Below are 24455 nucleotides of genomic sequence, written 5' to 3'. Positions count from 1 at the left end.
TGGACACCAGTCACTGTCAAGTTTGTACTGTGGGAGGCTGGATTTGGTTATATTGCTTTAAGTACCATTAGACTTTGTTCCGAGATGCAGGTAAGACACTTTTGATCCTTCTGAGGCCTGATTCCAGCAGATCCAGGGTGGCCCATGTGCTTGAACTGACCTGTCACTCACCCTCAGGCATTTCCTTCCCAGTCCTCTATGGATGCCCTACATTTTAGAGCTGGTGGAATCATAGGTTTAGTTACATACTGTCCTATAAACATTTACCCCAAAACTTGTCAGCTTAAACCACTAAACATCAATGATCCCACAGTTTCTCAGGTCAAGACTCCGGGAGCAGCCCACTGGATGGCTCTGACTCAGGGTCTCTCGTGAGGTTGCAGTCATCTGGCTGAGGACCTGCTTCCAAACAGCCCACTCCATGGCTGTCTGTGGCAGCAGGGCTTGGTTTCTTGCCTAACGCAGTATGGGTAATGTAGCTTCCCCAGTGTGGCTGATCTAAGATAGGGCAAGGTGGAAGCTACAACACCTTTCACAACCTGGTATCTGAAGTCACACACCATCCTCCCCACCACCACCACTTTCAATTCTTAGAAGCCTTAGTAAGCCCAGCCCACATCCAAGAGAAGTAAGGTGAGGAAGAGTATCAAAGAATTCACAGACCTACTTGAACACCATGAATATGAACATAAAACTACCCCAGGCCTGTGTGATTTCTGGGGATCCTTCTGCTTATAATGAGCTATGTCGACCCCCTGAAAGGAAGCAGCAGACATGCAGTGGAGGGGAGCTGCACACTCTCACCTTTCATCAAACACCACGCATTCCTTCTACCTGTTCACTTCCTGGTGGCTCCCTCCTATCCGTGCAGACCAGCACTCAGCAAGATGCAATAGAGTCCTCTGCAGTTCTCAAAGCCTGTCTCTGGCTCCTTCCTCTCTAGCACCCAGCCCTGAAGGTTCCAGCACCTTGGCCTCCTTGAAATTCAGACTCAGTCCCCTAAAGGAGTAAATTCAGGCACTAGAGTGCTGTTTGGGGCCCTCTTCCCTGCTGAGCTGGTGCACGCCCCAGTCTCCTTTTGTTGCTTCCTTTCCCCCAGGATTCACCATCCTGCTCCAACGGTAGTTACTAACTACTTTTTCAAGCATTTGTCCAGTTCTCTGGCTGTTTAAGATAGGAGGGTAAACTGGTCCTTGTTAGCCCATCAGGACCCTAGTGGGGGCTGCAATGACCCCTGGAAGTGAGGCCATGACTTTGCAATGCAAGGTGACTGACACTGTCACCTCCAACCAAATGCTACCTTCCTCCCTGACCCCTCAGTGTGATGGGATTAGAAGGTGGGGTCTTCAGAAAGTGATTTGTTTAGCTGGGGTCATGAGGACAGAACGCCCAGGATGGGATTAGTGCTCTTGCAAGACTGGAGTTCTCCACCATGTGAAGACCAGCAGGAAGGCTGCCCTCTGCCAGCCAGGAAGAGAGCTGCTACCAGAAGCCCACCATGCTGGTGCTCTGATCTTGAGTTTCCAGCCTCCAGAATTTTAAGAGATGAATTTTTGTCATTAGGTCACCCAGTCTATGATAATCACTCGAGCAGTCTGAACTGACTAAGGAACTTCCTAAGCCTGCATCCTAAAAGACGTCCAGGAAGCTCCAAATGCACAATCACCTTCACTGAAAGCTGGCAGAGGCTCACTCCAACAAGCCACAAAACCCGAACCACAAAGCCCAGGTATCTGTCAGCTGAGCTACCCGGCTTCTGGCCTCCATGAGGGAAGCTGGCCGAGGAACAAAACCAAGTTTCTGGTAAGAAGGCACTGTGCAACCTGTTGTAGGTAATGAGATATCTGAGCCAGCCCCAGGGTAATTGTTCAGCTGATGACTTTTGTACCAGTTAAAATAAAATCTACAAGGCAAAATACAATACAATAATCATTTATCAGCTCTAAAGAAACAACAAGGAAAACAAAAAAGGGACTGAATTTGCCAACAAATTGTAAGATCCTTTATCATGAAGAATGTAAATTATCTTCTTGTCACCTAAGCCTCTTAGGCTGTTTGACTAGAAGTTGGTGGAAAGAGAGATGACCCTGTAAGCACTTCACTTCACCAGTCTCTCTTTCCCATCCATCAGGCTGTGCTGTGTTCTGAGCCCACAGGAAAGGCTCAGAGGTTTGTTGAACGACCAATGAACTGATGTGTAAGCTACAGTTGGCACAGGAAAGAGACTGGCTGCTTAGGGGAGTTAAAGATGCCTTCCTGGGTTTAAGTACATATTCTTTTGTACTTAGGAAGCCACATTAAATTCTTCTTTAACCCAAAGCACCACATTAATATCACATATAAGTAAAGCAACATACACCCATAAAGAGCTTCAAAGATTTAGAGGAGCCAGTTGCTGGTATCTCACGCCTGTAATCCTAGCTGCTTGGAAGGATGAGATTGGGAGGATCACAGTTCCCAGGCAGCCAGGCAAAAAAAGTACAGGAGACCCTCATCTCAATGGGAAAAAGCTGGGTGTGGTGGTGTGTGCCTGTCATCCCAGCAACAGTGATAAATGTAAAGTAGGAGGACCACAGTCCAGGCCAGCCTGGGTAAAAAGTGAGACCTTATCTCCAAAATAACCAGAGCAAAAAGAGCTGGAGATGTGGTTCAAATGGGAAGCCCTGAGTTCAAATCCCAGTACTGCCAAAAAAAAAAAAGGAGGCTCATTCCCCTATCCCTGGAAAGCACCCTCTCAGACTTCCGACCCCTCTCTTCACCCTGTTCCTTTGGCCTTGTGGAAAGAGCCACTGTGCACTTGTAGCTCAACTGTTCCTTTCTGGTTAAATACAACTCAAGGAAACACTTCATTTTCCCTGGCAATAAGGGAATGAGACAGCCTTCCTCCTTTCTCAAAATGTTTATGTATGTTGTCTATAAGTTTCTTTCTGTGTCCTTTGAGATGTCTGCAAATCTTTTTAAAAGCTAAATAAGCCTCTGGCCACCTGTGCAACTCAGGAATGTTTCCAAAAAGACCTGGAAGCCATCTCTTTGAAATATAAACAAGGAAGAGAGCCAGTCTCCCTGGAAGGGAAAGAGTGTCAGGTGTCTTGCTCCAAGTTGCAAGACTACCTTCTGTCACAAAGATTCTGCAAGTTTTCTTTATCTTTTGGAGGAAGACAAGTAGCTAACAGAGATGGTCACCCCAGTTGCCAAATGAATTTAGGATGCATATCACCAATGTGCTCTTACCCACGTCTTAGTTCTTCTTTCTCGTGATAATGTGTACATAAGGGACTGTGTATGTTTATCTCTTTAAAACATGTGGTTTCTCCCGAGTTCTTTCTCAGGGCTGCTGGTCAGGATGGGGAAAGGGTGGTCATTTATAGACCCCGCCTCACACTCCTCAATAGCCTTGACATGTCACAGTGAAACACCATATGATAATCGTTAGGTCTCTAATTTAACACAAATTGGCTTCTTTTGATTCATGGACAAATACACAATACTTTCTTCCTTTATGGAATCAAGTGTGGTACAAAGGTTTTGAAATCAGCAAAGCTTTTTGTTCCAGATCTGCCACTTACCAGTTGTGGGACTAGTCACAAAAATGGACACTTGTAATTCTAGTTGTTATAGAACAGGTACTTAGCGCCAGTGCTTGTGGCTCACGCCTATAATCCTAGCTACTCAGGAGGCAGAGATCTGGAGGATCATGATTCAAAGCCAGTCCAGGCAAATAGTTCTTGTGACCCTATCTCAAAAAATAAAGGGCTGGAGAGTGGCTCAAAGTGTAGACCCTGAATTCAAACCCCAGTGCTACAAAAAAAAAAAGCAGAGGAAAATCTTGGCATCCCTGCCTCCATTTTGCATCTATTCCTTTGCTCTGAATCTCTCTCTTGTGATCGCTGTGGGTTCCAGGAAGGATGGGGCTGATCAATAGCATCTTTAATGAAGAGGCACCAAAACTACATCAAAGAAAGGAATAGCAGAGCCTCACAGGACGCCTCCTAAATGATGATGAGGCTGCACCCTGGAGCAGGAGTGATCATCTCATGGGAGCTAGATTGCCCCCCTCAATGGAGGACAGTGATAACTGAAATCCTCAGAGAACCAGAACTGAGATAGTGATCACCCAAGCACTCTGTGCTTAATTTTGCCCGCTGCTCCATTCCTCTGTTTAAACCTAACGCTCATGTCAGTACCCTGAAGACAGGCTGCAGTGCTTACTTTGCCTCTTCTGCAGTGTGCCTGTGCATAAGTCCCCTTTCTCTGCCCTGAACCACCATTAGGCTCTTTATTTGGTGTATTGGGGCAGGTGAGTGGACCAGACATATTGGGCCTTCTGGAGTTGGGCCTCTGGCCTAGAATCTGGTCCCAGCTATTGTCTTTGGAACACAGTCCATTTTGAAATTCAAGTATCTCTAAGGAAAACCATGACTCACTCTTTTCAACATTTCATTTGGTTTTGGTTTGGGATTTTGGTGTTTGGTTTGTGTTTTTGTTTTTGTGGGATTGGGGTTTGAACTCCAGGCTTTGCACTTGCTCCACTGCTTGAGCCACACCTCCAGTCCATTTTGCTCTGGTTATTTTGGGGATCAGGTCTCATAAATTTGTCCAGGCTGGCCTTGAACTAGATGTTCCCGATCTCAGCCTCCAAAGTAACTAGGATTACAGGCATGAGCCACTGGCGCCTAGGTTTTGGGTCTTTTCAGACAGGGTCTCACGATATAGCTCAGGCTGGTTCTTAAACTCATGATTCTCCCGCCTCTTCCTCCCAAGTGCTGGGGTTACATGAGTAATTGCTCTTTTGTAATTTTTAACTAGATGTATATATTTACTTATAGGTTATAAGACAGTTCACCATAACGTAAAATGTGGCACAAAATATATCTACCTTAGACCCTGTATTAGCCCATTTTCTGTTGCTGTAACAAAATACCTAAGATTGGGTACTTTATTAGTAAGAGGGGTTTGTTTGGCTTACAGTTTTGGAAACAAAAGTTCAAGACCAGGTGGCCCAATTTATTCAGTGTCTGGTAAGAGAGCACGTGGCTGACGCATAACATGAAATAGAAACAGAAAGAACAATGAGGGTAACGCAGACATGAAGTAGACGTCCTTCACAAGACCATCCACTCTCACAAAAACTAATACTCCAAGTGACCAGGATTGACCTCTTTCAAGAGTGAGGCCCCAGTGACATGCCCACTAGACGTTCCCCTCAATGGTTTCACCTGCTTCCAAACTGCCACACGGGGGACGAGAAGGATTTTATTTAGACACTGTCATTTATCAGGTGCTCCCTTGACATTTACATTTATTAACTGGATACTATCATAGAATAGGTGTTTCCAAATCCTTTGCAGACATTATCTAAGTCTTTTTTTATGGAGCTGAATTTTTTTTATTATTGTTGTACTGGAGGTACTCTGTGACATTTACCAAAGTTCTTACAAGAACTTTAGAGTTGAATTCACCCTCTAATTCTTTTTGATCTTAACGGAAACCTCATCAGTAAGCACTATTATTATTTACATTCACTAACAAGACACATGCTCAGCGTAATGAGGCAGTTTATCCAATGTCACACAGGAAACAAGACAACCAGGAACAAACCCTGGGTCCGTCTGTCAGTCCCTGACTTCAAGAACATTGTAGTCTAAACTAAATGGTCTTAACTCGGAATACAGGGGGTCAGTGGAGAAAACACAGAAGTTCATGACTTTGAAGGAGAGAAAATCACAGCCTAGTTCTAACTGAAATATAGCAGCATTTCTTTCTATTACCAATGTAGTCAACAAGCAGCAAAAGTGTCAATTGTGCCTCTGATCACCAACACCAACAGCAACAAAAATCACACCTGGCTTCATGCCAGATCAAAGCTGTTGCAGATATTGCAAAATATCATATGACTACTTCAAAGGATGACCTAGAATTTTCCAATATTAATGACAGACTCCAAACTACAGTTCCAAGCAGCTCAAAGAATACCAAGCAATTAAACTGAATAACATCAACACACACACACACACACACACACACACACACACACACACACACACAATGTGGGTAGGGGAGGTGTATCATATTCCAACTACTAAAAATAAAAATAGAGAAAATCTTGAAAGCATCCAGATAAAAAACTGATTGCATAGAGGAATGAGGTAGAAACTACAGCAGACTTCCCATCAGAAACCATAAAGAGTGCCAGAGAGCAAATATTGTAGACTTTGCAGGTCACATATCTCCATTGCAGCTTATTAGTTCAGCCATTGTAGCACAGAAGCAGCCACAGACAATATAGAAATATATGGACATGACTTTGTTCCAATAAAACTTTATTGACAGAACAGATGGCAGACCAACTTGACCCATGTGCCTTAGTTTACCAACCCCTGGTCTAGAGCAAAAACAGCAGCAGTGCTTTGTGTCAATGGCATATGTGAAAGTAAAAGCAGGTGATGGAAGGGGCAACTTGGGAACACATTGTTGTAAGGACATGATCTTAAACAGGAAAACCTATAATAATATTTTAAGGTAAATTATAATTAAAGTTGTAAATTATAAGTATTTGGGAAAAGTTTAGGGATACAAAAATGTTTAGAGATATAAATAATAAGTCATAAACATGTTCAATTAACCCAAATGAAGGCAGAAAAAAAGGGGGAAAGAAACACAAAACAGATGGCACAAACAGAAAACAGTAAAGATGCTACATTTAAAGTCATCTATACAAAAAATCGTAGTAAATATACCAGTCAAGGAATAGAAACTGTCAAGTTGGATAAAAAAGCAAGACCCAGCACACAATAGCTCCAGGAAGCCCACCTTAAATATAAAGGCATAAAACTGTGCTGTGATCCATGACTCCATGGTCTGGTCCAAACTCATCCAACTGTGTGTCACATAAAAAAAATCAGACAGGTTGGGCACCAGTGGCTCATGCCTATGAACTTAGCTACTGGGGAAAGCAAAATCAGGAGGATTATTAATTATAGTTCAAGGTCAGTCAGGGCAATGAAAGTGACACCTTATCTCAAAAATATCCAACACAAACAGAAAAGCCTGGGGGCGTGACTCAAGTGGCAGAGTGCCTGCCTAGCAAGTGTAAGGCCCTAAGGTCAAACTCTAGTATCATAAAAATAAATAAATAAATAAAACTTAAGACTAAAGATGGAAAGTAGACCAAGAAACCATAAGGCCGGTGAAAGCACTCTACACATTTTGCTCCAGCTGGTGTGTTTCTCACACGGTGTTGGGGTTTGTATCTTAAATGTGGTAAAGGCTTGGTCACCAGCCTGTGTGACCTTTAGGAGGTTGGGCCTAGTGGGAGGAAGTAAGGTCACTGGGGGTGGGCCCTTAAAGGGGATATTGGGACCTGGTCCTTTCCTCTCTCTGCTTCTAGGCCACCATGAGGTAAACAGTTCTCCCTGCCTCATGCTTCCACCATGATGTGCCACCTCACCACAGGCCAAAAAGCAACAGGATCAAGTGACCACAGACTGAAACCATGAGCCAAAATGAACCTTTATTCCTTTCAAGTTGTTCATCTCAGGTGATTTGTCACAGTGATGGAAGTCTGACTAGCACAGAGGGGCATGGGTTGGTAATTCAGAATGACTTTGGCAAGGGTAGTAGGATAGAAGAAACAAGTAAATCAAATGCAGACCGTAAGAACAAGATTTCTTGCTAATCTAGAATGAAATTAAGTAAGGAAAGATGGGAGATTTGAATGTACCAGAGTCTGAATTGAAATGAGATATGAACTGACATTTGTTTAAATATAGATAGGTGCCAGGTGATGGAGTGGTACTGAAGTCGTGGCTTGTGTGTATGCAGGGGTGTGTATACATACCCATGTATTCCCTAGTGCTGTCCACCAAGAGGGACTAGAAGCAATGACAACGCAGTGGCAACAAGCACACAAACAGCCAGGACTTGGTTTCTAAATACAGTTTTCCAGTGAAAAGAATCAGGATTCATTGGAAAAGTGACTGCTCTCAGGGCCAGAAATAGAGAGAATAGCAGGTAAGCCTGGAGGATTTTGTGGTATCAGAAAGTAAAGAAGTGAGAAGAAAAACAAAAGATGGGCAAGGATGTTGACAGAGCACAGAAGCTGACCTGAAAGACCAATGACCAAAGTGGGAACAAAATAAATGCAACACCATTGGACTATAACCCCCAAAACTTGCGAATTCGTGAATCCAAATCCATACTTATATTTAAAAAAAAATAGGTACAGAAATGAATGGTAAAGACACAAGTCTCCCTTTTAAGAAGAATTACAGGTTGGGAATGTGGCTCAAGTGGTAGAACACCTGTCTAGCAAGCATAAGGCCCTGAGTTCAAACCCCAGTACCACAAAAAAAAAAAAAAAAAGGAAGACAGAATTCCCAGGCCCAGCAAGGCACCTGTTGCTCGTGCCTGTAATCCTGCTACTTGGGAGACTGAGATGCGGACTAATGGTTCAAGGCCAGTCCAGGCCCCATCTCTAAAATGGACCGGAAGTGTGGCTTATGTGGTAGAAAGCCTGGATTTACAAGTGCAAAACCCTAAGTTCAAATCCCAGCTCCACAAAAAAAAGAAGAAGAAGAAGTTGCAATCAATGTAACAAGAATGAGGAAAACAGAAAACCCCAAAAAAGAAAGCCAGAGAAGTAATTTTTCTTTTTTTCCTGGTACAAAGGCTTGAAATTCAGGTCCTTCACCTTGAGCCACTCCACCAGCACTTTTTTGCGATGATTTCTTTCAAGATAAGTTTTCACAAACTATTTTCCTGGGTTAGTTTTGAACCATGATCCTCCTGATCGCTGCCTCCTCAGTATCTAGGAATACAGGCGTGAGCCACTGGCACCCAGCTCAGAAATTGGAGGGCAAAGATAAGGGAAGAAACAGGATGTCTGCCTAGTCTTATGATTATTTCTTCCAAAATACTGAGTTATGACAAAGGGAATGGAGAAAAGAGTAGGATCCCAGCAGACACCACTTAACCACGCGATGAGGGTTAACTTCCCCAGCAGGCGCTGGGAAGGGCCCATCCCTTCTGCGCCTTTCTTCCCAATAACACATAGCAACTTCCATCCAACTGCGATAGACCAGGAAAACCCAAACAAGGCACCTTCTAGCAAAGTAACAGGTGAGCACTCTTCGAAGGTGTCAAGATCATGAAAGACGAGAGAACAAGGCACTGTCACAAACCGGACCCCCAGGAGGGATGACCACCAAACACATGCAGGATCCTGGCTTAGATCCTAGGACAGAAAAAGTACATTCGTGGGAAAACAGATGAAATCAGAATAAATTCTGCAGCTAAGTGTAAAAGGAAGCAGCTACTGACAACTGGCTCAAGCCTGACACATTTGCTTAAGAGCACATGTTGCCCTGGTCCCACAGGCTAGGGAGGAGCTCTGAGGCTGAGGCTGATGGGAGCTGACTCAGCCTGGGAAGGAGCCATGTCCAGCTGACCAGTAGAAAGGAATGGAGATGGGGGAGAGAGGTGAACATGGCACATCAAGTTTGTCAAACATTTGGCAGCAGAAAAGTTCCCAACTGTGTGTTCAGGATTCATTAAGAAGGTTATGAATAGCACTGTGGGTAACCCACAGCTTAGGGTTACCAAGGGGACAAAGGCTGAGACAACACATGATGACCTAAGGACTCAACATTTTATCCTGAAGGCTGTGGACATCACTGAAAGCTTACAAGCAGGACCCAACATAGTGGCACACACTCAGGAGGCTGAGGCAGGAGGATCTTGAGTTTGAGGCTAGCCTCGGCTACATAGTGAGATCCTGTCTTGAGAAGTAAAGAAAGAAATTAAAAAAAAAAAAAAAAGCTTAGAAGTGAGGTGCTAGGAAGCCTTTTATAAAAATAAGCCTGGCCTTGCAGGGCAGGCTTTAAAGTTTGCCAGGAACGTGTGCAGGAAGGTTTCTGGAACAGTCGGGATGATCAGGTACAGGACCTGGCTGTGCTCACACACTGATTGCAGTGGAGAAACAAGACAACACATTTCCAGGTACATTGGTGTTTGGGTTCCTGAGAACCTGGTAATGTCACCCTCACCACACAGCCAGCTTCTCTGCTGGGCCCCAGCATCCCTCTTGGATGTAAGAAAACAGATTCCTCCTTTGTTCCCACAGCCATTCACAAAAAGAAGGGTGACAAATCTAGGGAGAGAAAAGTGATGTGTTTTCCTGCCAGGCCTCTGTAAGGGTGTCAGACCACATGGCAGGCTTTTTGCAGCAGTTTTTGACAGCCACTCTTTCCCAGAAACCAGGACAAATAAACAAACAAACAAACCCCACTATTGTGAAATCCAAGCAATTGAGTGTCCTATGCAAACAGATGGCTGCGTGAGGGATGGCTCTGAGCCCTGCAAGCCCTCAGCTCAGTGGAAAGGGTTGGGTGGGGGGAGGCTAGAAACAGGGAGGAGTGGGGAAGGGAGAGGAGCCAGACGCAGACTTCACCTGCTTCAAATCTGCTGGGTTCTCTCCTTGGGTCCTGATTTGGGACTCGAAGCTGCTGTCTCTACTGCCCGTGGTTCTTCTAATAGGAACCCGTCTCTGGAGACTCCTGTTAGGCTCGGACTTGGAGAACTCCCTGAAAATACACTCATCATCACAGGCTAGTCCATACATCTGAGTGGCAGTTCCCCACGTTAACGAGATAAAATATTAGAAAAACACCTTGTGCACATGGCAATTTTATAAATACGCACAGCAGTGTATCAAGAGTTCGTTAAGAAGGCACCAGTGACACATGGAGGCTGGAGACCCATCGAAAAGCCCAAAGCAAACCAGTTAACAGACAACAGAATGGAAACTCTGGACAATGGCTACAGGACTCTAGTTCCCCTAAATTTCCATCTCCGATTGCCCTCATCAGGGAGTATGTGCTTGAGAAGTCAGGGAGGGGGAAATTTTGACATTTGCAACCAAGAGCTATTGCAGCATCATTGTCCTCCACCCTCCCTGATGCCATGTACCTTAGTTGCCAGAAGGAAGTCTGTCTCCCCCATTCGGAGGGCATGCTGTGAGGTCCCCATTCTGCTCCCATTGATTTGGCATGCAGGTCCTTGCTCGCAGGCACTCTGGTCCCTGCTCACTAGTCCTCTTTCTTGTAGATCCCTAGATCTCAGCAGTCTAGGCCACTGCTTTGTGGCTGTGGTCAGGGAAGGCATGGCTGGTTTCCCCAGTCTTGCCCTTTATGTTCTTTCCTCCCAGCCGGGCTCCCCAACCGCCCTCCCCTCCCATCGTCTCCCCTTCTCTACCTTCCTTTCAAGAGCACCTGCCACCAAGGCTCCAGGAGAAGCTCATTGGTGGATAGCAGGATTGTGATGTTCTCACTGGGGTTATGACATCAGCATTTGGTGGCGCTCAGAGGAAGAGAGAAAGAGATGGATGAGGATGGAGTCAGTGCTTAGAGACCAGCAGTGGACTTGTGCCAGAGCCTGACCCACACTGTAGGCTGAGAGGAAGCTGGGAGGGCAGCAGGACTGAATCCTCCTCTAAGGTTCGAGTTCTTCTCAGTGGCTTCTGAAATCCCAAGTGCTAACTAGAAAAGACTCTTAATTCAGAAAGCTGCATCCCAAGGTGAGAAAATGTTGAGGGAAGAAATGACCATACTCATTTTTTTTTACAGAGTATGGAGATTTGGTGTTGTCTAGTAAGTTTCGTGTTCAGATTCCTATAATGAATGTTGTTGAATAGAAAAAAGCATCCATTCCAAGACTTGAAGTCTGAATGAGCTCTTAGAAATGCCTAAAGTAGAGAGGGAAGTGATGAAGAATTACCACATACAATTATTGAATTATTAAGGTTTGTTCCCCGTATTTGGAGCATGCTATGAGGGCCCCATTCTCCTCCCAATGATTAAAAATGGAAATTGTTAAAGAGTTGTGGAAATGTTATTCAATAGCCAGAATAGAATCCTCTAAAATATGACCATACTGCTACACAAGAATCAGAAGTGTGACAACAGAATCCCAAACTTTTCACTGAATATTGAGGCATGTCCTGGGCTCCTCTCTTCCTGTCTTCATGAAATGCCTTGGATCACAGTGGGTTTGCTTCTCCTTAAAGCTCCCTTAGGCCTGATCAGATGCCCAGCAACATATCAGAGTAGAAGGTGACACTTGGAGGCATCAGGTCATGAGCACAGCCCTCTCACTCGTCAGGAAAATGCAGTCAGGAGCATGTGCAAAACCTGCCTGCGCCTTCCCAGGTCATCTTTGAATGGTGCTTTTGAACCATGATAGAAGAGTTGTGTTGGGAAAACAAGTTCTTATAGTTTGCTGTTTTCTTCGGTTTCATTGTATTTTGTGCAGATGGGTGTCTACTGCAGAGTCTGTAAAGAATGAATGTTCTAGGCAGGCAGTAGGTTCCAGTAAAGGGGAGATTTGTACATTGCTTTGTAGACTCATGCAACAGTGCCTTTTAGAAAATCGTGCCAATCTGGCACACTCGGTTATCCAGTGTAAGAGAATACATTTGTTCCTAAAATATTTACAGATAATTCTTGCTAAGCACCAGACTCCTATGTCTCCAGATTGTGTCCATCCTTCCACACCAGAAATTGGGGGATGAAAAATATTCATTTGCTTCTGAAATTATGATTCACATCCTCAAAAGTGAACAACAGTTTCCTGACACCAAAAGGCTATGAAAGCCAGCATATTCAACAGCAACACCATTACAGCTTATATAACATCCCTGCCAGGCTCATTACAGTAAGATGGCATAGCTTTGTCTTGTCCCAGTTCTGTGATCTTGGGCTGCACAGATATGTATCTGTGACAGCCTAAAACAAAGGAAATAATTCTCTCTGGTTCTCTCTGGAGATCAGACCACACTGAGTGTGGTCATCAGCCGAAAGACTGTTGGCTCACCTTCTTGGAAGAGAATGACCCAGCATAAAAGAAGGGGCCAAACCATACTGTAAGGGACAATGACCAAAGCTATTTAATCTACAGAAGGAAGGACTGGGTATGCAGCTCCATGGTAGAGCACTTGCCTAACGTAAGCTCTTGCCAAACCTACAAGAAGAAAACTCAGTGTGGGGAATGGAGGTGGAGAAGTGATGTCCTGATGCTAAGGGCCACGGATGACATTTGTTGTAGATTCCAAAGGATCTGAAGGATGAAGGCGGGTGGCTTTGCAATCACCATATAAAGGACCTATGAGCTAAGTCAGTCTGGGCAGAGGATCCTGGACTATACCTGGAGGTTGCAATCTCTCTGCTAGACCCCAGTTGGGAAGGAGCTGTTGCAGGTTCTGCACATAACACTGCAAGTTGAGCTCCTGCCAGCTCTGACTCAGGAAATTAGTGCTCCCTGTCTTCTCTCTCTACTCTTCCCAAGTGAACTGAGAAATCTTTTGCCAAATCAGTTTGAGAATTCTGTGTTGAGCTCTGTCAGCTCCTCTCTGAGCAGCTGTCCAATGAGGCAGTCAGAGCAGAGTTGGGCAGGCCAGGCCTCTGAGGGCAGCCAGGTGTCAGCTTACTGTCCTCCGTGCTCCCCCTCCTGCTACCCACTCAAGGATAAGCTGGTCCTAGGGAAGCCCCACATCCAATATGGGTGACCACAGCTTCTCTCCATGAGCAGAGGGAGGAGTCAGAGAACTCAGTCTAAGGCTCTGAGTTCCATATCTGCCCTTGGACGAGACCTCAGGATCCCTCTGTGAGCTACCCACGTCCTGGAGGAAGAGTAACTGCCCAGATTCTCACATTGAATTTGCCTGGGCCTCAGCCAAACACTATTTTTGTTTGCTTGTTTGCTTTTGCTCTCCCAGAAAGTCAGAACTGAGGCCCCCAAATCCTCAGGTCTTTCTGGTGTGTGAGATGTCCTGGATATGGTGTGGGTCTGCAGAACTGGAGACCCGAGTCTGGTTCTCTGTCATTACCAGGACACCCTGCACAAGTCACCCTGAGACCTCAGTGTGAACATTGGAAAGTGACAATGTGGGGAAAAGATAACTGCCAGGTACCTTCAGCCCTGACTTGTAACCTCCATGTCTGTGATGTGACTTCCCGGGCACAGATGAGCCAACACCCTCACCCCCTCCACCATGCTGAGACTCGTAAACACACACGCTATAGCAACTGTCAGTCTTGGGTCCATGACAGCCCAGGGCATCTCTAACCCTGTTTGAATTCTCTTCTCTGACACCCACTTTAGTTTTTGGTGCTGTTTTTGATTTGACAGTACTAGGATTTGAACTCAGGGCTTTGAACTTGCTACACAGGTGCTCTGCTGCTTGAGCCACACCTCCAGCCCTCTGCCACACACTTTGTAAAGCCTAATCCTCCAAGTGTGAACCAACCCAGTCACTACTCAACACAGCCACAGTGCAGTCATGAGACCCCAGGGCACCTGGATCTGATATAGGACACTACTGAGAGACATACCTCCGCTTCTTCACTATGACAACAAACATCTGACCACATGTCAGAAGCACTGCTGCCCTGGCTCCAGCTGCTGTCTAAGCTGAAGCTGCACTGGGTCATCATTCTTTATGATTGCCCTCATGGCTTCTGCCACAGGGCCTTTGTTCATGCTGTACCCCCAACATGGAATCTTGTCTCCTCCTCACCTGATTAACTGCTACTCATTCTTCAACTTCAGAGCATCAATTTCCTCCCCAACTAAGTCAGTTCTCTCTGTTTGATACTATTGCTGTTCCACGTATTTTGATTCTATTTAAGACATTCCATTTGTGTGTACAATTACTATGTGATCCCAGCCCAGCAGGCAGATGTTGCAAAAGGTAAAAGAGCATTACTGCTTACATATTTACCACCATGCATGCAACTTAGGAGGTACTTGATACAATGTTTAAATGAATACTTAAATAACATATCACATCTAGTTACAAAAATGTATTCACCATAATTAAAAATAATAAATTATAATAAGAATATGCTCAGCATAATAAAAACAAATGAACGAGGCCCGTCCTGATGTTGAAGGTGTCGCTATCCTTGTCATGGCTCATTTTTGAGTGCTTGCTAAGAGAACAGGAGATGCCTCTGCCCTGTTCAAAGGCAAGTTCAAGGTCCGGCAGATTCCCAGCACCTCAGCAAGAGAAAGCCTGTAGCAGCGGTCAGCACAAGGTGCTCCTGAGGTGGGAGGAGGGATGGATAAGAGGGACGACTGTAGTGTGGCTGTCCACAAGAGAAAGAGTGCCTCGGATGGCTCTATAAAACCTAAGAACTCGCTGCACAGAAAACACCATTCTGTACAGTAGCAGATTCTAGTTAAACGCGTTACTGTGCATCTGCCGCTAATCCACAGTACAATGATTCAGACTTAAAAAAAAAAATAAAGCAATCGGTTGTAAGAACCACTCAGTGTGTTTCTAGATAAGAGCACATGACTGTCGGGGGCACGTGTCTTGGCTGCACTCGCAATGCCCGGCAAGGAGGAATCACACAGGGAGGGATGGCGGATGGGACAGAGTCCACAACGGGCATTGATTTTCCCTTGACTTCAGATAGTTCGTCAACCTTCAAGGAGGCTTCTGAACTTACAGACCCAAGAGGAGAGCAGGGGGAGCCTATTCAGATGTTCAGTCAAATATGGAAGGTAAAGGAAAGGGAGAGTTTGACTAAAGAAATAACATGGAACAAGCAGTAGGTACCCCAAAATTCCTGCAAAGGAGGCTGTGGCTGAGGGAGGAGCCCCCACCCAGCACAGCATCCAGCAGGTGCCAGTCCCCTTGGAAAGCAGCCAACTCCTTGGCCTTGCGACCTTCCTATTCCATCCAAGCTAAATAAACACAGCCAGGAGTCAGACATTTGCAACATGAAAGAGACAGAAGGGCAAATGGGAGAGACATGATTTCAGGAGAAATATAAACAAGGGAACAGAAGAGAAAGTAATAGGAAGAAATCCTGAAATGAGAAACTCAGATTTACAAAGATGTTTCATTCATAAAACAAAACAATATGGCTGTGAAATAGAACTAGAGGACAATAAAAAGAATATTGAAAAGTGAAATCAGTTTGCCCAAAATAATGACAATAATAGCAGAAGTTAAAATTAATAAAGTCTGCCACATCAGAGAGAACAAGTTGGACAACAGATCGATGGACAGACGGGACCTTTGTCACTGGTCTGTTTTCCACTTCCTTTTGTGTTCTTTGAGGTGACCTGTTGGGATACCTCAGCAGACACCCATTAGAGTAGAGGGGTGTAGTCCCCAGAGACCAAGTTCTGAGTGGAAAATGAAGAATGAGCCGCTGCTAGGCACATCACTGGAAGGCTTTAGGACACAAAGGATCAACAGGAGATCCTGAAAGCTTCCAGATAGGAAAAAAAATAAAAGGTCACCTACAAAGGAACAAAAGTCAGGTGACATGTAGGAGACATTAGCTTTTAGAAGGTCATGGAACAATATGTTCAAAATCCTGTAAAGCTGGCATAGCAACCCTATTTTGAAATCCAACCCAGCTATCAAATTCAAAGTCAAACTGAAGAAGAGACTCAGACATACAAGAATTCAAAAACGTATTTCCTATCTCCCTCTTCTTAGGAGGTTACCTGAAAGTATACCTCAATTTTTACTTACTTTTAAAGACTAAATTAAGAAAAGAAGAAAGCAGTCTGGCAACAGCGGTGTAGGAGGGCCTCCCAGGAGGACTCAGGAGGCAGAAGGCTCCTGGAGAGGTCTTGGAGAAAAGGGATGCCCCACAGACAGCTGAGGAGCTAGAAAACTGCAGAGCCAGGCACCTGAATCACCTTGGTAAAATTTTCCAAAAATCTAGACAGAGTTTCACTTCCTCCCCCAACACAATGTGTAAGAAAACAAAAATGGAAGTCTGGTCCCCTCTTGAAACCTAAAGACAACAGAAAAGAGGAATATACAAAATATGGTTTCAAGTCACCAGGCCAGTTCTGGGAACGATTGCCCCTCTTAGCATACTCCGTGGCCCTCTTGTCCTACAGAACTCTAGCTGTGGCCGCCACGAATCTGTGTGTGTGTCAGGATGGAGGAGGTAGGAGATGTGTTTGCTGGTGGTTGTGTACTTCTGGGGGTTTCTGCAAAGCAGAGCCAGACTCTTCAAGCTAGAAACACCTTCCCTGAAACAGTCTTCAGGCCTACGAGGAAGAAGTCTCCACTTCACAGCACAACCCAGCTCACCTCCACCCCTGCCATGCATTCCACCCAGCGCGGCCAGCACGCACCCTGTCTCCTCCACAGTAGGTGAACCTTGAAGACAGAGATCAACAGTGACGCAGTCCTCACTACATCCCTGATGCCTAGCAAGCTGACACAGAAACGACGAGGGGAGGGGAAGAGAGAGGGGTAAAGAGAAAGAGACAGAGAGGAAGAAGGAAAGGGAAGAGAGGCTTTCTGTCTTCCTTTCTTCCAGGCCCTGTTGGACTTTCCCTTTTGGCTTTTTGTTTTGTGTAGCCCAGGTTGGCCTAGAACTCATGATCCTCCTGCCTCAGCCTCCCAAGTGCTGGGATTACAGGTGTGAACCACTACACCCAGCTTCCTTTCTTGGCTTTCGTAACATTTTTGGAACAAATGAACTGAACTTCTAAGGACAACAGAGCACAGAAATGGCCAAATGGGAGAGGACTGCAGAGTTACCTGCGTGCTCTGACCCCATGCTACACACTTTCCCTGGCCACACTTGCCCTCAGTCCTTCCTCAGTATTTTCAGACCAGACCTGTCCCCAGCTCTAGACCATAACCATCACCCTACACACAGGGCCTGAGGTGGGCCTTGGAAACCTGGTGTCATGGCTCCAACCCCGGGGTCTGCAGAACGGGGACTTGGCCATGGGAAATGACCTCCGGCCACCTCCATGACCACCAGGCCTGCACCGCCACCTGTGGGAAGAGAAGCCACTTATCAGGACTTCCTGCTCCTTGTCAGAGAAGGGGACTCCTCACTTTAGGCTCAACTGCCACTAACTGCCCCAGGGTCAGGATTCCTGCCCGTCTCTTGGAAACAGAACTACTGCTCCTTACAAAGCCCTTGGGCCTGGCCTTTTGCAAGCAGTGGACTGAGGCCCCTCGAGTCTCTGGCAGGCACTGCGCTAGGCCTCAGGTGTCCTCCACAGTCCTGACTCTCCTGTGCTCCTGAGTCCTTCTCTATTCCTGAGCTCCTTAAGGACAGAGACTACCTGCTCCTTTTGTCTTGTGACAAACCCCATTAGAGTCAAATAAGCTCTCTGGCTTTATCAATTTTTCACTGCACCATCCCAACAGCCTCCCTACCCACAAGTCTGTTGCCTCCTGTCTGGGATGTAACATTTAGGAGCCACAGGCACAGCACGCTATGTGATGTTACTGAAGGTCAAGGTCAAGCTGCAGGGCAAGTGGACGGTGCTCTTAAGAATTCATAGGTAGGGGGATCACCTCCAAACCAGAGGCTCAGAGAGATGGAAGGCAGAGTCCAGAGCCTAGAATGGGTGTGCAGAGCAAAGGCGCTGGGCCCCAGGCTGCCAAATAGTAGGGAGATCAAATCTAGCCTCTCCAGACACAAATAGCAAAGCATGAAGTACAACCCCAGAGACTTCCTGAAGGGGTTGGACTGAAGGCTTGGAGCCAGCTACAAGGACAAAGGAACCAGCTGGTACAACAGGAAAAGGCAGAACTTGGAGAAGATTTTGAAGGGCTCAGGTATAACCACAGCCAAGGGCGCCCATGAAGAGCACCCAAAGATATGAGTGCTAGTATGAACTTTTTCCCATTGGCACTAGAGAGTCCCTTGAACACTTTTTAACTGGAGAGGTGAGAAAGCCACAGCTGTGCCTGGGGGAGGACGGACCCTAAGAGATTAGACGAAGCCAGCCGAAGTGTTTAAGCTGCGCAGGGAGCTTGTAAAACACTGGGGAAGTGCCCCTGGCAAATCTGAGAGCGTCTGTTGGATGGCAGGTTCCACCCTGGAGGCTGCATAGGTCCATGCTGGAAACTACAGTGCAACAGGAGGATTGAATCGTGACCTGAGGAAGCACAAGGAGGACACTATCTGCACTCACATTGATGTTTGAAGGCCACACATTTCGGATCCACCCAGGGTCTCTCATTATTGGAATCTGGAAAACAAAAACATTAAGAGATCATCAGTTGTTGGCGGATGGCTCACACCTGTAATCCTAGCTATTCAGGAGGCAGAGATCAGGAGAATCGAGGTTCGAAGCCAGCCTAGGCAAATAATTCACAAGCTCCTATCTCAGAAAAACCCATCACAAAAAACAGGCTGGTGGACTGGCTCAAGGTAAAGATATGAGTTCTAACTCCAGTACAAAAAAAGAGAAAAACTACCCAAGAGTTCATTAGTGATACACATGCAACAAATCACCACATGGTACCTTGTCCCTGGGTATAATTTTAATGTCTTTAGGTATCAGTTAAAAAATAAATAATAGCAAAGTTTTTAAAAATTAATTGGAATGTTCTAGAATTGGAATGTGGTGGTGGTTGCATGGCCTGGGACTATACTAAGAACTGCTGAGCTCTGCAATTTAGCATGGGGAATATTAATGTATGTGAATTATATCTGGATTTAAAAAAAAAATAAGAAATGGGAGGTGTGGCTCAAACAGTAGAGCACCTGCTTTGCAAACGCAAAGCCCTGAGTTCAAACCCCAGTATCACCAAAAAAAATAGGTAATAGAAAAGAAATCAAGAATAAGCAGGATTTGGTGACCTTTCCCCTGTATATGCTCAGGGTGTGAGGCGTCGGTTACATGGGTGCAGGAGGGTGTCACAAACTCTCCTTGCCTCTTTCTCCATCCTCCCAACCTTCCTGAAGCCACAAGACCAGTAACGTGGAGAAAAGATGGCACCAAGGGTCAGGAGACACACACTCAAGTGTTGCCACCCCTGCTTCTTAGCTGTGTCACTGCACAGAGCCTGTGTTTTCATCTGTAAAATGAGGGTAAGAGTAATCCCTGCCCACCAAGCCAGTGTTGCAAGCACAAACAGCACAAACTGAGTCCACGAAGGCAGAGGGGCAAAGCCTAGTTTAAGGACCAGCCCTCAGGGTCCTGATAGGAGTGCTCTTACCAAGGAGGGCCTATACTGTTCCTTTTCTACCCCCAACAGGGCTGCCACCATGCAGATTTAGCCCAGCTTTTCTAGCTGTCCTGAGCCTTAAATTATGCTCACTTGCCCAACTTGCTATCTATCTGACTCATCAACCTTCCCCAGCCAGTATTTGTTGATTGACTCATGGTTAGAGATGTTGCTTTACATCATGTGTTGAGTGACTCTCGGGACCACATGCTTCAGTAGGAACGGAAGCACAAGTGAGTGAGATGTGCCTCTCTGTCATGAGTTGCTTGTCCCTAGTGAAGGGCAGTGTCTGCCTGCAGAGACGCAGGAAAGCTCTGTCCCATCCGCAGAAGGCAGTGTCTGAGCCACGGCTAAGATGGAGACGGAGCCCTGGGAGGGAAGGGGACAGAGCAAAGCAGCTCCAAGCAAGGCCCTGAGCTGCTCAGAGAAAGGAGGCTTTGAACACAGGAGGGAACGTCGAGGGAATCCCATGCCTGCAGAAACTGCAACAAGCACAGGGACATCAAGAGGCACTGGGAAGGGCAGGGGACAGGAGCCCAGGAGGTCACAAAAGGAGCTCTGGCCTTTGCTCCAGGCTGTGGTTCTATGTTTTAAGAGCACTATCCTCAAGTGAACTCTTGCAGGAGCTCCTTCAAAAAGGGAACTGCTGCGGTCAAGTCAGCAAGGGGCCTGGAGCGCCCCGATGGTGACAGAGACGCTGGGGCTCACAGAGCGGTTTGAGAGCAGTTGCTGCACACAGTGTGGAAAGGTTACTGACATGCATCTCTCACGCTCGCACTGACCTCTGAGTGGAGGGGACACCAGAGGTGGAAAAGCCAGCTTAAATGCTATTCTAGCAAAGGAGAGGCAGGCCACGGGCTGAGGTGATGACAGTGGGGCAAGAGGAAGGGTAACTCCGAACACCTCCAGGTGGTAGAATCACCTGGATGTGGCAAGTGACTTCGATGAAGCAGGTGAAGAACAGGGAGGGTCTCACCTGGATGACTAACTAGTTCACCAAGTTAGGAAAACAAGATTGCTAAGTCTGGGGGGAAGAGTCGCCTGTCCCAGAGTCACATCTGGAGTAGCACAGATTTTCCTAAAAGACAGAGCCAAGGAACAAAGGCAGGTATGGGACAGGATTTCATCCAACTCTGGACCTCGCTGGGAGAGTGGAGCAGAGATGATAGGTTTCTTCATAGTACATTGCTTAACATGGCAGTGAGTGACGTCCTGGTAAAGGAACAAGGCATTTGAAATCCTTCTGAGAATCTAACTGCTGTTTCCCTCTCAGCTCCTGTGGACTAGTTCAGCCTGCTGCCGGAGCACATGGGACTTGGACACAGATGCTCTGGACCATCCAACTCAAATTCTCCAGGGGCCACCGACCCGGTCACAGCAATCTCCCTATACAATAGTTGGATTGACTTTGCACTCACGAGGTTGGCTAGGAAGGCTGCCAGCAGTTTCAGCTCTCAGTGGGTGGAGTTGGTCCCAATTCAAGTGAAGTTTCCAATCAAATACCAGATATATTCTTTTTACTGCTGGGGAATGATGTCTTTAAACACCCCCACCCCCACTCGGAGTTTGGTTTGATTTCAGAGATTAAGTCTGAACACAAGAACACCAAAGATGCTGAAACGGTATATGTTCACAATAATTTCTTTCAAAGCTAGAAATAAAACAATCTCATTCCGTCTCACAACTCTTGGTTGTCATTTGAAATTATTCTCCCATGAAATGTGAAGCCCAGCCACTGGGTTCTGGGAACCAAGCAGTTAGCAGTCACCGCAGGAGCCAGAAATGAACTTGGGTTTGAATTTCAGTTCTCACTAAGAGCAGTGTGGCTTTTGGCAAGAAATTTAACCTCCATAAGCTTCCATCTTCTCATCAAGGAGAGATAACAATGCACTGGTTTCCTCACTGAGTTGGTGTGACAATGGAGAGAGAAGCTACAGGTGGTGTAAAATGGTAACACAAGGCACAGACATTGGCTGGCACTGCTTGAGAGAGACCCGGAAGCGGAGGACTCCAGGTGGGCATCTGTGAGCATCTTCCAAGTCCCTGGCAGCTCTGCCTCACTGGCACCTTTGCTGTGTCCTCACTCAAGTCCTGGCCACATTTCTGTTCTCCTAGTGATTAGGACTCTGAAATACAGCTTTCTGGTAGCCTCCCTCTGGACCCTATTTTCTGTCTCGACTTCTTTCTTCCTTTTATTCTCTTAACTTAAATTTCCTTGCTTGATCTAAATGTATGTAGCTGCTATGGACTTGTCCCCTAATTCGTGTTCAATCCCTAATCTTCAATGTGTGGCAGGGTCACTGGGAGGTAATTAGGTCTCCAGAGCGGGATCCAAGGATGGATTAGTGTCCTATGAGGACACATGAGAGAGGTGGACCTCTTTCTTTCTCTCCACTATGTGAAGACACAAGAAAGCAACAGTCTGCAAACCCAGAGGACAGTCCTCACCAGAACCTGGCCACACCCTGCTCGTGGACTTCCTGTCTCCAGAACTGCGAGAAATAAATGTCCCTTTTCATAGCTACTCAGTCACGATATGTTTGTCGTAGCAGCCCAAGGCAACTGAGACAGAAATTCTGTTGAGTTTTGATCCATTTTTCATCCATGGATAGATATAGCAGAGAGGAGAGAGAGAGAGAGAATATAAATGGATAGAAAAAAAGGAAGGAAGGAAGAAAGGGAAGGAGGGAGGGAGGAAGGAAGGAAGGAAGGAAGGGAGAGAGGGAGCAAGGAAGATGACAGATAGATATAGATGATAGGTGAATAGTAAATGATAAACAAATAATAGATGGATTTAAATAGGTGATAAATAGAAAAACCAGGACTAAATATAGACAGATGACTAGACAGAGGGTGGATGCCTCCCTGCTGTCTTCTCCTTTGCATTGTGTTGTTTGCTTGCTCCTTTTACTTCACCAATGCTTGTGGTGTAACAAGCACTAGAAACAGAACCCCCGAGACTGGTCCTAGTGAGCGCCTCTGCCACATATAAGGGGGCGGCATGAGCCGCGCTGATCCTCTCTGGGCTCCAGTTTCCTCTTCTCGTGCATGTCTGTGAAGCAGCCTCCCTCAGGGCTTCTGTGAGCACTGAGTGAGGGAGGGACTTGGGCATGACCAGCATTGCTGACAAAGCTGAACTTGAATCTCAGCTGCAGCCTCATGAGGATCCCCTCCCAGCTTCCTCGATTCTCACTGGGCCTTGCAACTCTACAATTCTTGCCCTGGCTGGCTGGAGGTCCCACAGGACCTAGGTCCAAATTCAAATTCAGGAGGGTGGGACCCCAAAGCTCTCACTGCTGTTCACAGGTGGCAAAACATTGAGACGGCAGGAGTCTCATGAACACAGAAGGAAACCGTGGCTTCAGAGACAAATGCTCCCAGATTATCAGCCTGAAGTCCATGTGAGAGACCATGCTGCCTTCAAACAGGGCATCTAAAGTTCATTGGTAAAACTTTCAAATGCAGGGTGACATTTTCCCATAGAACTAGTACCATCAAAGGCTTTTCCAGGTGAGGAAAGGCAAAGAAAACCACAGCAGAGCTGAACAAGCCATGGCCCCGTTCTAACCAGGGAACTGACTGCCTCGCAGTCCATTCGGTCTGCACTCACAGGGAAGTTCACCCACAGTCCCACCAAGGAGTCCAGGGCCCTAGGAACTGAACAGGGCGCAAGTAAGAGCACGAGAGCAGTGTGGCATTAGCTCTGCTTGTCAGTAACCTGCCGCAAAGCCCTGTCTAGGTCTTCCCTTCTCCGGGTCCCCACTTTTGCACCTGTTACCTCAGCTGACCTCTAAGGATTTCTTTTTTCCCAGAATTCTTCAAGTCTGAGTCCAAACTCCCACCATCACAGCATGGGTGTTGGAGACAAACTGTCAGTGCTTCATTACTCACCATCTGTATGGACTTGGGCAAATCATCCAAAATTTCTAAACCTCCATTTCCCCTCCCCCCCAAAAAAACAACTGTTCACTGGGAAACAATTGTTAATCCCAGTTACTCGGGAGGCAGAGACAGAAGGATCACAGCTCAAGGTCAGCCTGGGCAAAAGTTAGCAAGGCCTGATCTCAAAAACAAGCTGGACACGGTGGTGTACACATGTAACCCAGCTACTCAGAAAGTAAGGGTTGGAGGATCACGAGGTTGGCCAGAGCAAAAGTGTGAGATCCTATCTACAAGCAAACTAAAGTGAAAGAGGCTGAGCCCTCGCCTAGTAAGCATTAGGCATTGAGTTCAATCTCCAATGCCACTAAATAATAATAATAATAATAATAATGACACTATTTTCATCATTGGGCTATTGCAAGGATTAGGTAAGGTACTAGATGCCAAGAGCTCAGTAGATGAATGGTCATCATCAACACCGTCATCAGCCCTTCCTTCAGCTGAGAGGTGGATAAACTGGCTTCTAGCTCTAACCCAGGCTTACTGGGTGAGTTTGACAAGT

At 46.2% G+C, this 24455-nt stretch overlaps 1 protein-coding gene across 5 annotated transcripts in view; it reads right to left on the bottom strand.

The window, feature by feature from the left end:
• The window catches only part of Lpin1 (lipin 1), a 123092-nt gene that overhangs the window by 64971 nt on the left and 33666 nt on the right, over positions 1-24455 (bottom strand). For all 5 annotated transcript variants that reach the window (XM_074049193.1, XM_074049195.1, XM_074049191.1 and 2 more), the window contains exon 2: positions 18973-19029. In XM_074049193.1, coding sequence (XP_073905294.1) covers positions 18973-19029 — 57 coding nt within the window. The remainder of the gene's footprint in view (positions 1-18972; positions 19030-24455) is intronic.

This window comes from Castor canadensis, chromosome 12 (genome assembly GCF_047511655.1).
Source record: "Castor canadensis chromosome 12, mCasCan1.hap1v2, whole genome shotgun sequence".
Taxonomy (NCBI): Eukaryota; Metazoa; Chordata; class Mammalia; order Rodentia; family Castoridae; genus Castor; species Castor canadensis.
The sequence above is the reverse complement of the archived record's forward strand: the minus strand, read 5'-3'. Positions and strand labels throughout refer to the sequence as shown.